The 16788-nt window shown below is 46.4% G+C and overlaps 1 protein-coding gene across 1 annotated transcript; it reads right to left on the bottom strand.

The window, feature by feature from the left end:
- Positions 1 to 9529: 9529 nt before the first annotated feature.
- ACKR3 (atypical chemokine receptor 3) lies at positions 9530 to 15748 on the bottom strand. The gene is made up of 2 exons (XM_054172034.1): positions 15712 to 15748; positions 9530 to 11538 (listed from the first exon to the last, which is right to left on the bottom strand). The coding sequence occupies exon 2, from the start codon at positions 11509 to 11511 to the stop codon at positions 10417 to 10419; it is 1095 nt and encodes a 364-aa protein (XP_054028009.1). The 5' UTR covers positions 11512 to 11538; positions 15712 to 15748; the 3' UTR covers positions 9530 to 10416.
- Between the last annotated feature and the right edge of the window lie 1040 nt (positions 15749 to 16788).

A 16788-nucleotide genomic window follows, 5' to 3' on the forward strand; every position in this document is an offset into this window, starting at 1 on the left:
GTGCAACTTGAGACTGTGTCCTCTTGTTCTGCCACTGGTTGCCTGGGGGAAGAGACCAACCCCCAGCTGTCTGCAGCCTCCTTTCATGTAGTTGTAGAGAGCAGTAAGGTCTCCCACTGAGCCTCCTCTTCTGGATGCAGAGGAAGACACTGGTGAAATAAAACATGGTTTATGTACAGGAAGCATATTCAGGAAATTAACTGAAAATCCTTAATACACCTTCTTTTCCCTTTGCCTTTTCCACAGGACAGAGTCAGCCTTGCTTCAGCATGGACGAAATTACTGCAATCTTATTCTCAGAAGTGACTGTTTCACTTTGAGCTGGTATTTCCCCAGAAGAACTCAGTTCAAAGCAGATATCTCAGATGGAAAACTCCAGTGCCAACAGTCAAATTTATGTGCAACTGAGAAGAGCATCCTACCAGAAAGAGGAGCAGGGAATTACCATGTAAGAATTGCTACAACATGCACTTACAAAGCATAGCTTAAAAAGCCAGTTTTCACATGCAGGGAACAGATGCTCTGACAAGCACCCTGTGCAAAACATTTCCTTTGCCAAGAGAGTAAAAGGAAACCCACTTTAGGTGAAGAATCATCTTCTAAAGGCAAGCCCTAGTAAATGAGGTATGAAACCAAATTCAGAACATTTCCACTACTTTCTTGTCTTTCCAGCAGAGCATCCGCTGGGCTGGGCTTTCACTGACAATCACTCCTCCATGGACAGCTGAGGAGATGCCCCAGGAGGTGGAAACACACAACACACACCAAAAAAATCATAGTTTTACAAAAAATTACAAGCTTTTAAAACATGATTTATCCATGCTGGGTACTTCTCTATCTAACCAGATGCTTCCAAATGTCTGGCACTAGAGAAAAGGCCATAATTTTACTCCATGATATATTACTAGCCTACATTAGGCTTGCACAGAAACAACTGGTTGCTGTTGTAGCCAAGAGAGGGGGAAAATGTAAGTGGATTACACTATAAAACAAAAGAGAGTTCAAATACCTCTGGTATTATCTCAGAGGAGTTTTATAACAAGCTCATCCCCTCTGTCAAATGCACATTGGAAGGGTGCAGTCCTGGTTCTCAGGAGTACCTGGGGGAATGTGTTTCCAGGGATGCTTTCTACCAAGAGAAGAGACCTTCAAAACTTCAGAAGTGACTGAATAACAGAGCATGGGTGGGAAGCCTCCATCCAAGCAGGGATCAAGGGGGCTTTCACGCAGAGGTGTGCAGGAATTGGATTCCAGCAGATCAAAGGTTGCTGCCAATAAAAGGCATATAATTCCTGCAACATCTCTCAGTGTTTGATAGAACAGGGACTGTGGTGCACATGTTTTATCAGCTGGCTATATGCGATGCACAGATACTATTGGAAAACCCAGTGCTGATACAACTGGGGAAAACCACATATGCTTTTAGCCTGACAAATTACTTGCCTGCTTTTTCCCAAATCTATCAGCTAATCTAACAAGAGATATTACTTCCTATGAAGCTCATCTCAGTTGTGAGAACGGTGCAGGCAGCAAGACTGTCACTGCATCAGGGAGGGAGCTGGATTGAAACACACATTGCTCTTGTTCTTATGGCAGTGCGGCTACGAAACAGCTTTTACAAAGCACCATCATTGGTGCATGTTCATGCAGGGGTGAAGAAAAAGATGAGTGTAGGCCTCGCTGTTAGGATTTCAGGTGCTGGCTCATTCAAAGATGTGCCTGCAGCACCTGAGATAGGACACAGTCCTACTCCTTGCTGCAAGACAGAGACAATGCCTCTGGGACCAACGGAAACACAGGGCACAAATCAGCCCCAAGTTTGTAGAAGAAGGTGAAGAAGACCACATGAGGCAAAGTACAGTCAAGTCAGCCCAGCAAAACACTTTGGATGAATTTTATCAATCCTGACAAATACAGTGCTGGTCACTTAAGCAGATGCTGCTGATACAAAACCAGTGCAAAACCCTACCACATCAACGTGGGCTCCTTGGCTCTTCCAGACCCACACCATCATCTTCATCCCCTGTAGCTAAACAACAAAGACAACCAGAGGCTGTGCATTCCAGAAAAGCTTGAACAGCATCTCAACTGACTCAAATTAAGAACTGAACAGGTTTTTGGTTAAGATGACTACTTGACTTGTCACAAAGCAGCAAAGGGGTTGGGGAATCTCCTTACCTGTGAACCACAGAACCTGGAAACAGCCAATGGCTTTGCTCTTCCCTAATCAGTTGCCTCCACCCTTGTTTTCCTACAAGGCATGGGATGACAGGTTAACTCAGAGTCTTGTTTTGAACCTGCACCCTTTGCTGTCTTCCTCTAATGCTCAATTTCAGCTGTCAGTGGAAGGGAGAAGGTGGTTAACCTGGGAACAACAACTCCCCCCCGGCTCCAGGACTAGGAACTAGCTCAATGTTAGTATATAGTATAGCCTATGTATTATAAATAGCATAAAGAAGTCCACTTCAGTAGGTGCTTTCTGTAGGTGCAGTATCTTTTATTGATTGCCTCAAGAACAATGGCAAAATGTGTGGAGAAGGCTACACATACATCAGCACTCACCCACCTGTGCAAGTAAATCCCATTCACTTCCACAACCTACCTGGACCACGCCTTCCAGGCACATAAAGGAGTACAACCCACTGATGCCAACAGACACTAGCAACTCATACCTGGAGGCAATCTTAACCCTTACACTAAGAGCATCCAGCACCGAATCCAGTTTGAGGAATGGGTTTTCAGCTTTACAAGAGCAAATCTACCTGAGCAAAGCATAAGACTTCTGCAAGCCACAGTTTCAGAGGAGTTGTGGGGCTGAACCTGTCTCTGCATCTGGTTTTTGTTCTTTATTAATGATTTTCATGGGTCTTTGCACTTTTGGATTCCAGCCTGACTGGAAGCAGCAAATGCTGGAAACCTTACAATGCTTTCCAAGTGTGAAACTTCCCTCTCTGGAGAAGGTTTAATGTACTTCAGGTTTGCATGCAGAGTTTCAGGGGCTAAGCCAAGTGGTCACCCTTCTCAGATGCTCATGATGTTCACCTGTCAGAGAGTTTCCAGACAGAAATCCAAGCTTTCATTCTGAAGCATCTTTGGCAAAATCAGGACCATGAAATCATCTGGTGTAAAGGGCTCACAGGCAGAGATGAGATTGCACAAGCAGAACAGTTTGTGATGGCAAACCATTGGGGCTGCTAAAGCTTTTCTTGCTAAACACCTACTTTTTCTCCTTTCTTGGGGATCTCCTAGACTCCATCACCCTCATCCTATAATTAGATTGAACCAGCAGTGCCTGGCCTCCACAGAAAGACATAATTTTCAGGCCAGGCTTAGAAAGCCTCAAGTAATGCCAAAACCAAACGTGGCTGAGACTTGCAGAGCAAAGCTGCCTCTCAGCCAAGAGAGCTGGAGCGTGCACAGCGAAGAGCCTCCCTCCTCTCTCTCTCTCTCTTTACTGTTTTATTCTCCAGACACACAATGAGGGCTATTCCCTCCCGGAAGAAGGAATTCAAAATGCTTCAGCTTTTTATTGATTCACTGCAAAGGGAAGGTACAGATCCTCCTCTGTGGGCCAACATCCCATTAAAGCAGGCACCTCAAGCCCATGATGAAGCGGTGGAGCTGAACCAGAGGAAGCAGCGGCCAGTATCTGTCCAAAGCTTGCAGAATTGATGTTTCCAACTGACTGCCTTGCTTGATCCTTCGAACCCCTCAACCAAAAATACCTCATTCACCAGGCCAGATGGGATGAGAAGCAAGAAGAAAAACTTCCTTTCCATCATTACTCTTCTTTACAAATCTGCCACCTCCACCTCCCAGCAAAGCAACAGGGTAACCTTGAAATTCAAGCCAGCTATTGGAAGAAGTTGTCTGGGTTGGAGACAGGAGCTCCAGATCATGTCTTCAAGTGCTCCTCTACATGGTGTGGGATTCCTGTAACTTTTATCCTGCTTTGGTTTTGGGTGAGATCATGTGGAAAAAGAGAGTCAGGAGGGAGTGTGGCCATGCCACAGAGCCCATGCCATGGGCTGCTTCATGAAGTCACATCCTGCATCAGGGCGGTGTGGTATTAGATATTTGACAAGTCCTTGATGAAAGGAGACAAAAAGTGATTAAAATGCCTTCCAGAGACAGTTTGCATGGCTGTAATAACCCTGAGCTGAGCAAATATGCTTTGCTGCAGTCATCATCCAGCACAGCAAGTGACAACAAGGTTGCAGTGAGGTGCTTGGAAGGAGGGAGATGCTAGCTTGCTGGTCAGGAGACCAGAAAACTGACTTCCCTTACATCTTATTCTTTAAAGAGTGTCCCACAGAGATAAACCAAAGTAGCCTGCTGCAGAGCCTGCTCTGGGGCAGCCCAGGGGACACCTTAGTCCCAGTCTGGGACTCCCTATCAAGCTGTGCACATCAGGCAAGTTCTGGGAGCAGCAGGGCTCCTCATCATGAATCCCACTTCATCCATTTGCAACAGGGTTAGCACATTGGTCCAGCACTGCCTCTGTCTGTGTTTGCACAGCCTGGCTCAATGCTTTTATTCTCCTGGGACTCCTGCAACCCAAACCCTAAAAAATGAGGGTATTCAAGTCATGTGCCATTCGGACTAAGACAAATGGAGTCACCCCAATTGATACGGAGCTGATGGGAACAGTTCCTGGCAAGCTGGTGGCGATGGGAGCCATAACGCTGAGATGCAGATAGACCCACCCTGACATAACACGACCATGACTTTGTCTTATTGTGCATCCTGATTCCCTGCTGCAGAAGAAATAAATGTGCCTGTAGGTGGCCCAGAAACACTGACTTACTAAAAAAGGGGGGGGGGGGGGGAAGAATGAATGAAGTGTCTGTCACCCTTCTGCAGAACTGTTATTTTGTGCGTGTGTGTCTGTAGTTGGTGCTTGTTTTCCAAAGATTTACATTTTTGTGTGTGTGTGTCATTCGCTTTTCATGGATTTTGAGACCTTGGAGCTTAGAAATTCAAAACACTTGTCAGTCACGTCAATCCTTCTGGACAAAACAGAGCTGCCACTTGGATGGGTTAAAAAAACCCCCACACAACAAAACAACAAACAAAATGCACTTTTCTATCAAGCTGTGACTCGGTCACCCTGCTTAATACGAGTAAGACAATGTTTAGAGAAAGCAAAAAAGAAAGATCCGAGTTTTCATACTCATTGGTGGAACTAAATTGATTAAGGTCATTTCCTAGGTAGGTTTGAAATCTTCTGCAACAATTTTTTTAAAAGAGAAAAGAAAAGTGCCCCCCCCACCCCCCCCAAAAAAAAAAAAAAAGGGAAAAGTCATTACAGCAAAAACATTAAATCTGCTTGGGTAACTCAGAATATATGTTGGCAAGGCAACATATCTCAGCTTGAACAGTAAACCTGCTATGTCAGAGGCTCTGCAACATATGAAAGAGACTTGGGTTTCAATATATCATGCTGAATTTACTTCTTTTCAGCCTTTCATGGCAAAGTATTTGATGTCTATCCATTCACTGTTGCAATCGATATGGTGACCTTATTTTAAAGTTTCCTGACCTTTGCTGTTGTCAGTATTGTTCTGTTCAAATGTAATTTAACTCTTTTTCTTTAGTCTGGAAACAGCACTGTACAGACAGCAAACATGATAGGGGTTTGGGGTTTCCCCCCCCGCTAACCTAGAGGCGAGAGGAAAAACATCCATCCTCAAGAGCTGGCTTAAAACCAGATGATGTCAAGAAGCATATGACATACAGTGAGCCCAGACTTTCTGTTGAATTGTACTGATTTCACACTTCATATCAGAACTAAGGCCACTTGGCATCTGCAGAGGATCCAGCTGATCCCCCAGAACTTTCTTGTAAAGCTACATACCTGCTTGGTAAGGTAAAAAGGCCCTAAACAACAAAAGGTCCTTATTCTGATGCTCTCACTCCAGTGCTGCAGAGCATCCTGCTCAACACTTTAGCCCTAGAATTGAGTGTTCTTCTTATAACACTCCAAGGATAGAGATCTTTAGCTGGGGCCTTGCACATATTCCACATAATCCCAGAAAACTAAACAGATCAAGACTTACATGAAAAAAAGAAACTGCTTTCAAATAGCAACTACTGAAGTGGAAGGAGACTAGTTTCTCTCGTGACAATAGGTGTTACAAGAGTCAGCTACATGCTTTAGGGTTACAGCTGGATTATCTTTCATGGGATCATGAGCCTGGTTTGAATCATGTTGTAACCCTGTAATGCAAGTACTTTTGAAAAAGCAAATTCACATTGTTATTATCTGTTGTGTTGCCATTATTACATCTTTGTATTACAACTGTACATGGGTATTACGCTGCATTAGTGATGCAGACACGCACATCTGTACTCACACCCATGCATTTGCACAGGATTATGGCTAAAATTTGTGATCCTACTTATAAAAGCCCTATAAATCCTGGATAGCTCCCTTTAAATCAGCAGCATTATCCTACTGTAAATCCAGGGTGTAAGTCAGAGCAGATTCTAGCTCAGATGCTCTTCAGCCACACACTGTAATGGAGCAGGGGAGCCAAAAGCAAACCCCAGGCTCTCAAAACTCACCCCCATTACATCATGCCCTGCTTAGCCCAACACCCCATCACTTCTCAAAGTACCAGCCCAACTCTTCTCATCAAGAAGCTCTCTGAAACAGATTAAGAGCTGGTTTTGGCAGTGCTGCTGCCACCACATGCTTAAATATTGCTCACAGCTGAGTTATTTCTTGCTTCTTAGGAACTTTAAACAGCTTTTATGCTCAGTGAACTCAGGAAAGGCTAGGATCTAAAGTCAGCAGCACTGAAACGATGAATTAGTCAAAGCAGAAACAGGCCAGTTAGGCCTTCCTTGCAATACATTATCTAGATGGTTGCCAGAGGAGCTGATTTAAAGTCACTGTGCTACACCTGAATGTCGTTTATGGCTCATAAAAGGAAATCTGTGTTTAAGAAACTATAAAGCAGGACTGCACTTTTTATATAAAAGGAATTTTTTAAAAATGCCTTTCTTGCAGAGCAGATGTAGTTTTATTTACTCTTTGCCTGCCTCCAGGGCACGTGGAATCTGACAGTGCTGGGATGATTTCAGCTAAGAAGCCCAGCAATTAAGCAAGAGGACTTGCTCCAGCATGGAATGGACCATGCTTGACTTTTACTCATTTTTCCACTGAAGCCTTAACATGGTGAATTTGACCTCCTTGCACAAGTGAGGCCTGAACCCCCACATACACTGGTAGCTGTCAGAACAAAGGAGATCCCCAGGCACAGGCAGCCAGCCCACCAGTTCTGCCCCAAAGCCACAGCCCTCCTGCAGGAAGGTGCAGAGACTCTTCCTTACACCTCCAACTCCAGGGTCAGGACATTTGGCCAAACAAGATGACAACAGCTATCACATCAATCACTGTAAAACACAGTGGAGGCCACCTGAGGACATGGATTTTCACTCACCTGTTGTCTACTGATAGATTCCCTCTTATCAGACTCTGAGGGGTCTGAACTCACTTTTTTGGCCTCAGGACAAATAGCAGCTGGGGTATTGTGTCACACAGCCACAGGGAAGTCCTCCTAGAACATATACCTTTTTTTTTTTTTTCTTAATTATACCTGATTTTTGAGTCTTTTCTACATGAAAACAAGCCCTAATGCAACAATGACAGGATAACACTATCCTTCTGCCCCTCTGCACTGTTTTGCCCTCCATGCATTTCCCATAATCTGATCACTACCACCCTTCTTTCAGAGTCACAAGCACCTTGGGGCTGTCCACCTCCACACAAGTAGTGATGATCCATGAAGACAACCCCATGAACTCTTCCCAAGCCCTAGTCCTGCTGCACATGGGGTCGCTGCCTCCAAGCTGCACCTGTCCTTTCAAGGGCCAAGGAGATGAGTGCTCAGCCCCAGGTCTTCCCAGACAAGGAGCTGGAAAGGACCTACATGTGAGATGCTACAGCTGTTAACAGTGAGTGTCACAGTCCTGACCTTTACCTGCACTCTTAGTCTGACTGATTCATCAGAAATTCACCTCCCCAAGGAAGAGGGCTGGAGACTTCACTGGTCAGATTTCCACACAGCAGGTCTGCAGGACCTCCTCAACACTCACCACCACCTGGGATATCTCCAAGGCTGATGCTACACCATGAGTACTAAACTGCAGAGAGAGAACAAAAAACAGAAAAAAAGAAAGAAACACCACACATACACACCAAAAACCAACTGTGAGCTTCTGCCAACTCAAATCTCCCTATCAGCAACAGCATCACATGAAAACAGCACACGACCTGAGGTGAAACTTGAACTGAAACAGTTTTGCTGCTGCAAACTGAGCAACACTCTGCAGGCCCACAGGACTGGAATGCCAGAGTCACAGCCAGCACCTTTGGTGAGGAGATAGCTCCACATCTGGATACTGGGGCATGAGAAGCAACAGCCAACTAAATAAGGAATGTTAATTTTAACACCTTGTCCTCTATCAGCATGAGGAAGCATTTTCCTTGCAGTTCAGCAGTACCTTAAGGAGGGCTCATGGGAAGCTCAAAGTACCCCCAATCTTCTAAAAAGCATCAGCACAAAAGGCTGTACGATGTTATGACAACAATGCTGGCAGCTCTTCTCTGGACCCAGCTCCTCCATTTGGGGATTTGTTAGAAGCACCAAGTAGCAGAGGATGGTCAACTCCACAGTGCTGACAAACACCTATTTTCATAGGCTCACCTCTGAGGAGGCAGCAGTGTAATATGTAGGAAGGAACAAAATACAGTCTACACAATTGTTTGGCTGTTGGATCCTGAGGGACCAGAGCATGCTTTGATTCAGTAGGAATGCAAGTGTAGCCCTCCCTAGCACTGCATCAGTTACTGAATACACAAACCAGCAACAGCGAGTCAGCAACGGCAGTGAAACATCACCAGTTTAATATGTTACCTTGTCTTGACATGAAGATGATCACAATTCAAGTGACCTCTGGGCTTAAAGATCTATTTCATACATCCCAAGTGGCTGAATCTTGTCCCATACTTTGACAATACAGTATTACAAATTCAGTGAAAATCACAACAAAGAGAAGGAGATAAAAAGGGATTTAATGCTGTCAGGATGCTAAACCCTGAATCCCACCGCAAGCAAAAACTGCAGAGGACTGAACCTGGATTAGTTCAAATATCTGCTCCATCTGTGTACTCCCATTTTTCCCCCCCACATGTTTACTTCTAAGCTGCCAACAGAGCCTTTCATCACTCCCAGCAGCTTTCACCTTATAAATCCATCACCTCTGCCTTCCCAAGCAGCACAGCCTTCCACAGACCTGCTCCTCCCACCCCTCCCCTCTCACCACACACCATCTCACATTCCTCCATTCAATGGCTTCTGCCCACCATCAACAAACATCAGGAAAACAGAGACCAACCTGTTTGCTCCTGCACCAAAGAAAGGAGAGAAGGTGGATTTCAGATTTCTTTTGTTGTCACATTCTAAGGAGGAGGAGAAGGATGGCAAGTCAAAAAATTGCTAGGCATTGATTTTGTTTGGTTGGGGTTTTTTTCAGATCTTTATTTTACAAAAATAACTTACAAATAGAGACAACTCTCAGAAGTAAGATCATTCATTCTGTGCATAAGGATACAGCTTCGTGAAGTATGGGTGTAGGAGTTAACAACTCTTACAACACTGTTAATTTTAACATGATGGTAACTATATTACATTACATACATTTCATGCTCCAGATGTGTGGGTGTGACCATCACATAAAGCTACGGGCGATAATGTGTGCCAGCCAGGGAGGACACGGCTAAGAGATCACTTCCATTCTGCTATTTATCAGCATCCTCCTACCTACAATAGTTGAAACCAAATGTCAACCTAACACTCAGACTACAGCACTCTGGATACACTCATCAGCAATATACTTCAAATACATGAGAAAAATATATTTAACTTTCAAATACAATTGTATAAGGTACACCAAGAGCCAGAAAATAAAGTCTCGAGCTTTTAAATACAACACACTATATATATAACATATACAAGGAGACCAGAGGGAATCTACACATGGAAGAAAAAGCTTATCCTGGAAATGCATGTTATCTATGGTACACAACAGCTTTGCCAGCTACAAAGTCATTCCCATTTGCATAGCGTTGTGGAGAAGTCCAGACCTGGCCAGGAGGAGATCAAACAAAACATACCAACAAAAGGCTTACATTTTGGTACCACTTCCATTTTGCACCTGATTCTACCCTTAAATTACAGTTTGCTATTTCTCTTTTGTAGGCTGGAATTCATGCCCCGTTCGTAACAAGCACAGGGAAAGGGGAGGTTAAAAAAAAACCAAAGCCAAACCAACAAAACAGAACAAAAAAACACAACACAAATAAAACAAAGGTCAGAGAGTCAAGGAGATTTCTTTATGGGGTTGCAGTCACTTGGCATTTTGCTCCAGAGCAGAGTATTCTGCTTCTGAGACTCTGGAAGCATCAATAAGTTTAGTGAGACCAGTTTTGGCAGAGTACTTGAAAATAAAGGCTTTCATGAGCTCATATCTGTAGTTGCGGTTAATGAAGCTGTACAGGATGGGGTTGACACAGCAATGGACTAGAGAGAAACACTGAGTGATGTGAAGAGTGGCATATAAAAAGTTCTCCATCTGACAACTGAAAGGTATGAAATGAAGGCTATAGAAGATGTCAAGCAGGACAGCTATGTGGTAGGGTAGCCAGCAGACGAGAAACACGACAACATAGGAGAAAATAATCTTCCCATTGCTCTTCCTCTCTTGGTCACTGGAGGCGGAGATGGTCTTCGCAAGGAGGAAATAAAAGACGGCAATGACGGGAAAAGGGATAAGAAAGCCCAGCACAACAGAAATAAGCTCCATGCCAATCAACCACTCCTTGAAGCTCTCCTCTGGATAGACAGGACGGCAGTAGGTTTCGTTGTTGGAAGAGACAGTCTTGAGATAGTAGGTGTCTGGGAGGGAGGCAGAGAAGGCAAGAAGCCACACTAAAATGCAGATGCAGCGCCGGATTATCTTCTTCTTGCGATTGCTGGAGTTGGTGAAATAGGCAACTGAGAGGTAGCGGTCCACACTCATGCAAGCCAGGAAGAAGATACTGCTATACAGGTTGATGGAAAATATAAGGTGAGTTACTTTGCATGTGATTTCCCCCATGTGCCACTGGTTATGCTGGACGAGGGAGACAACCCACACTGGAAGGGTGATGACAACACATAGATCGGCAATAGCCAAATTAAAGATGTAAAGGTGGGTTTCGTAGCCAGTCATTTTGGCTTGGAGGTTGACCCATACCACAACTGAGTTGGCCACCAGCCCAATGACAAAGATGAAAATGTAGAAGAAGGACAGGGTGTAGAGTAGGGCACTTTTGTTGAGCGTGCCAGGGCATGTCGTCGCATCAACAGTGATGCAGTCACCGTTGTTGCACGTCCAGTTGATCTCTGTCAAGTTGGCCGTTTCCAGAAAATCAAGGATGGAAGTCAAATCAAGTGCACTCATGTTTGCTCAGTTCGGAGTTCGAGCGACCTACAGGTAAAACAGGATCAAAAGAAATTACTTAAAGGAGATATTTCTGCTGCCATCTTCATACCACAAAACAGAGGCAGGACATGATGGAATGCCCTACTCTTGGAAGGCATTGTCTGTTAGAGAGATCCATGGAGTAAAATAACCAAGACACATAGCAAAACTCATCTGGTCAACAAGAGATGAACAGCACTATTTTGTGAGGTTTTGTTGGTTGTTTGTGGGTTTGGTTGGGCTTTTTTTCCTTGCAGCTCACATCTGACATCATCAGATTGGCTATCGTTCCAGGGTGTGAAATCCACAAAGTACACCGTGGCCAAATAAGTGTCAGGCATCTGAAGCTGTCTTCTCCAACATAAATGATGATACTATCGCTTTCAGCTGGGGAATCTTTAAGCCATTTTGTCTGCACTCCCTCAAGCATAATAGAATTGATCTGGCTGATACACGGTACCGTAAAACATTTACCACAAGCTCTGGTCAGCATCTTGTCAAGCCCAGCTCCAGCTGCATTAAGGAGAAATGGGGAACTAAGAGGCTTTGTACCCTTGTCCAATTTTAAATTTAAATCCTGCTCTGTCCTCCCCGCTTCCCCGGAAATCTATTTTACAAAGCATCCCCTGCGTTTAACGATTACCACGTAGGCCTGAGAAAAGAAAAGGGACACACACACACACACAAAAACACCAAAAGGAAAAAAAGAGTAGGAGCTTGACCGCTGAGCAGATCTGCTGGGCTTAAGTTTTCTTTTTTAGGAGAGTGCTTTGATTTACAAAACACTGCCCCCATCACAGCTGGCTCTACAACAACTGCTTCCTCCCACCCTTTTGCTTTTCTACATCTACTGTTCTTGCCTCTTCAGCTCCTTCTTCCATCAGCAGGCAGCAGACAAAGCAAAGGGCTCCTTGTTAACTTCCTAGACAGCAGAAGGAAGGGCCCCAGCAGACCCATACAGTTTACACAAAATCCAAAGCTGGGCTGCTAATTACCGTTGTGCTTTTGGGGTGGCGTAAAAATGCTGCCTTCCCTGCTGGGATCCTCCCACTCCAGTGGGCCAACAGTACCACCCACGGCAGCAACCAGCTGCCCTGGCCTGTGACCTCCACACTTCAGCCAAAGAAGTTTAGAAGCCCTGTGTTTGTGGGCTCTGGGTTGTGACACACCAAAATAAAGGTGGAGAGGAAGGTTTCCAAGGAATGGACCCCATCTTATTCCCCCATAACTTCATTGAAGCCAGAGCCTTGGGTCAGCTACCCCATCTATACATTCCACCATGATGGCTGCCTTGCTCTTCTCTGTGACCCAGCTGTGAGAGGTACCCCCTGGTTCCACCTCATCCCTGGGGTCAGCACCAGCATGAGCAAACAGCTGGAAAGAGCAACAGTGGGGAAAACACCTCCTACAGAGGAACATCTTTGACCCAACCATAAGAACTCTTGGTGGGTCTTACAGGAGGGGATCGTGAGCAGGGAAGATCTTAGATGTGCTCCTGTCCTGAGCATCCTCCTCTAACCTCTGCTCCCCAAAAAGGGATATTGCTTGACACAGCACCACTTGCTCCTCCATCTGCATAATTGGCTCTTCCCAACCCTCCCACCCTCCTTGCCTGCCAGAGATACAGTATACCTACGGAAGAGAAGGGAGATAAGGGGGGAGATTACCGGGGAGGACTCAAGGCACTATTGTCCCAGTGGAGGGGAAACTAGAGGCACTAACAATGAGGGGGGCGTGCATGCATCCAGGGAAGATCAAATCTCTCCACAAACAGGGCCCAAATTGGCCCCATGAGGAGATCTAGCCTATCACTTCCAACCTATGCAGACGTCCAGGCTTTCATCCTGATGGTCTGCTGAAAGACAGAGTTGAGATTCAAACCAAACTACACAGAGACTTTGCTAAAACGGTGGCTACGAGGAAGCCAAGACAGTGGCAGCTTTCTGTTCTGAGATAGATGATCTTCTAGGTCAAGAAAGCAGAGGGTGATTTAACCCATGTCCACACAGGGCAGAAGAGCCGATTCTGCCACCCCTAGAGGCACAGACCACCCTCAAGCTACACTACCTGGTTGGTGCAGCCAGCAGGGATGTGCCCTGCCCAGGTGCAGCTCCCCAAGATGTAAGCTTCAGCCCAGAACTGCAAATGGGAAAGGGATGGATCTTCTGCTAGACTTCACCAGGGTCACACCACTGTGTCAGCACACTTTTCAAGGCCTCTCAAGTGGGGGAGAAGCAGCACTATCCCTAAGTCCCTATATCTCAAAAACCCCTTAGCAACCAAAGCAAGTTCTCTACTAGCCACAAAACTCCCAACTCTGTGGCATGGGCCAATGTCTCCTGCTGGTATTTTTGGGAAGTGTGACAAGCAGTGCAGGAGGAATGCCAGGCTATCCCCATAACACACCACAGAAGTAGCACAGACATATTCTGGGGAGGCACATGGTCCAACAAGGAGACCATGCATACCCCCTAACAGGGAAGGAACTCAAGACGCAACTCAGAGAAGCAGCAACAAGACAGCCAGAAACCCCTGAAGCTGAAGCTCACACCAGTGCTGAGGATCCCATGGTCCCCAGCCTAGGCCACCAGCTAGGAGAGGGCACCACCACCCCAGCCGCTTCCTCACAATCACCCTAGGGATCTTCTTGAACAGCCTCAGCCCAGTTCTCAGCCTGCCTCTGCTCCAAGAGCAGGTCCGCTGCACACACGTGCATCCGTCTGTCCGGGGCCGCCCGCATGCCTGTGTGCTTTCGCATCCCCAGCGCGGTAATAAAAATGTGAAACCAATTCGGCCTCCCAGGCTCACAGCCCGGTTGGGGAGGGTGGCTAGATGCAGAGATTACAGCTTTACAAGGCTGGGCTCACTATAGTCTGGGATTAGCTGCTGTAACCTGAGCTCCAACTCCCACCCAGATTAGCTGGGAGGTGTGAGGGAAACCCACCAGGCAGACTCAGGGAAGTCCTCTGGGCCCCTGGAAAGAAAAAAGGAAAAAAAAGAAAAAAAACCCCAACCCAACAACAACAACAAACCTTTAGCGCTCTCTGCAGACAGCACAACAACCTAAAAACTTGTGAGGGCAGCTGGAACTCCTTCTTGTGCCCACTGCACTGCAAAGCTGTTGCAAGACATCAGCCCTTCACCTGGCAAGCACGTGTGCTGCAGCCAGGCCCTGCTAGTTCACAGGAGTTATGGCATGAAGGAAAGGAGATGCAGCCAAAACAGAATTGTGGTATCATGGAAGGGACCAACGAAGGTCATCTAGTCCAACCCCCCTGGATGTCCTTGGAACTGATGCAGCTGGCAGAACTGTACCCTCCCTATCCCACCTCCCACCCAGGACATGCTACAACCTGTGAAAATGTAACCCTGCATCCCTGCCTAGAGGGTCAGCTGAACACTGCGTGGCAGTGTTCAAGCACACTTTTGGGAACTTTTCGGTATCCCATTTACCACCTAGAGCATCCTGCAGCCCTGTCCTGCCTGCACTCACACCTGCCTCCAGGCACCTTAGGGGCATGGGCAAACTGAACTTTGCCCTTCTCGAGGGCAGAAGGAAATAATCTGTGCCAGAAAAAGTTAGGAAGCCTCGTCCGGTTGTCACCTACACACCTTCACCCCTTTCATATCAAAGGGTCAGTCTGTTTCTCCAGCATGGGGAAGCAAGCAGCACAGCCCTATCCAGGTTGTTTGGCCACTGCAGGACACCCACGTCCCCATCGGGCTTTGCAAGACTGAGCCCAGCACACTTAAACTCTCTTCTACAGTCCTCAGTTGAAGAAGTAATAGTAATAATCGGGGAAATAGTGTCCCAGGCAGTTCCGGATCACACGGAGGCACCCAGGGATAAGAGGCATCCCACAGCAAGCAGTGCTCGGATGCTGCGGTGGTTTCAAAGTCTCAGACCCTCTCAGCACCACACCAGCCTCCACCACGACGAGGCATGCCAACCGCCACGGGTGGGGTGCGACAAGAGGAGACTCCCCCCGACCTCAATGCGACCCCGAAAACGGGTGGGATGCAGCGAGGAAGGCTGCGGAGCGATGGAGAGCTAGGCAGCGGCAGCCACGCTGCTCCAGCCTCCCGCGGCAGGGGCAGAGGGAGACCCGTGGCGCGCAGCCCCCGTCCCGCAACCCTTCCAGCCCTGTCCGGCTGAGACTCCGTTTCCCTCTCCCTTACCTCCGGCAACCGGCGCGCTGAATGCTGCGAAGCGACTAAACGCGGCCCGCCGCCGCCGCCCCTTATATCTGCGGCGGGGGACCGCCTCTCGGGGGCGGCTCCGGCCCCGCCGCCCGGCCCAGCAAGGCACCGCCCGCCCCGTCCCCGGCACTCGCGGAGGGACTTGGGGTGGGGGCCCGGGGCAGAGAGCGAGGACAGCGCGCCTCGCTGCATCCCTGAGAGCAAAGGAGTTAGCGCGGTGGGTCCTTTGTGGGCTCCGTGATCATTACCAGGATAGAGGATTGAGGGGAGGTGTAGACTGACACATGGTGGGAGAAGAGTTAAAAAAGAGGGGGAAAAAGATTTTTTTAAAAGAGGGGAAAGGGATAGAAAATGAAAAACGGGGGGTGGGGGAGAGGAAATTAATAAACAAACAAATATATAAAAAGAGGGAGGTGGGGGAGAAGGAAAAAAAAAAAAAAGGAAAACGGGGAAAACCACAAACAGGAAGATTATAGGAAAAACACCAAAAACTTTTTAAAAGGAAAAAAATTCCACACCGGAAAAAAAAAGATAAAAGAGAAAAATGAGGGACAAAAATTAAATATGAAGGGGAAAGAGGGGGAAAAGTAGGGAAAAGGGGGGGGAAAGAGAGAAAAAAAAAAAAAAAGAAAAAATGGAAGGAAAGTAAATGAAGAAAACAGAGGACAGAGAAAGGAAAAAAAGAAAAGAAAAAGAAAAAGAAAAAGAAAAAGAAAAAGAAAAAGAAAAAGAAAAAGAAAAAGAAAAAGAAAAAGAAAAAGAAAAAGGGTGAAAAGGGAAGAGGAAAAAGAAAAAATGGAGGAATGAAGTGGGGAAAATATCAAAAACAAGAGGAAGAAAAATAAAAAGACAAGAAGGTTTCTAGTGGTTTTCTGTTTTGAGTTGTTTTCTCCCCCACCATGATAAAACCTTGAGAAGACAAAGAATGGAGAGGCAGCAGACCCTCAGCTCTACTCCCTCATCCAGGGAAAGAAAAATTAATACCAAAAAACAGTGACAGGAACTCAGAAAGCCACTAAGTAAAGCTGAGTCCCCACTTGACACCACTCCTTGCAC

This window comes from Dryobates pubescens, chromosome 2, assembly GCF_014839835.1.
Source record: "Dryobates pubescens isolate bDryPub1 chromosome 2, bDryPub1.pri, whole genome shotgun sequence".
NCBI lineage: Eukaryota > Metazoa > Chordata > Aves > Piciformes > Picidae > Dryobates > Dryobates pubescens.

Excerpts from the sequence above, each read along its gene's own strand:
- ACKR3 (XM_054172034.1), bottom strand. The coding sequence starts at position 11,511 with ATGAGTGCACTTGATTTGACTTCCATCCTTGATTTTCTGGAAACGGCC.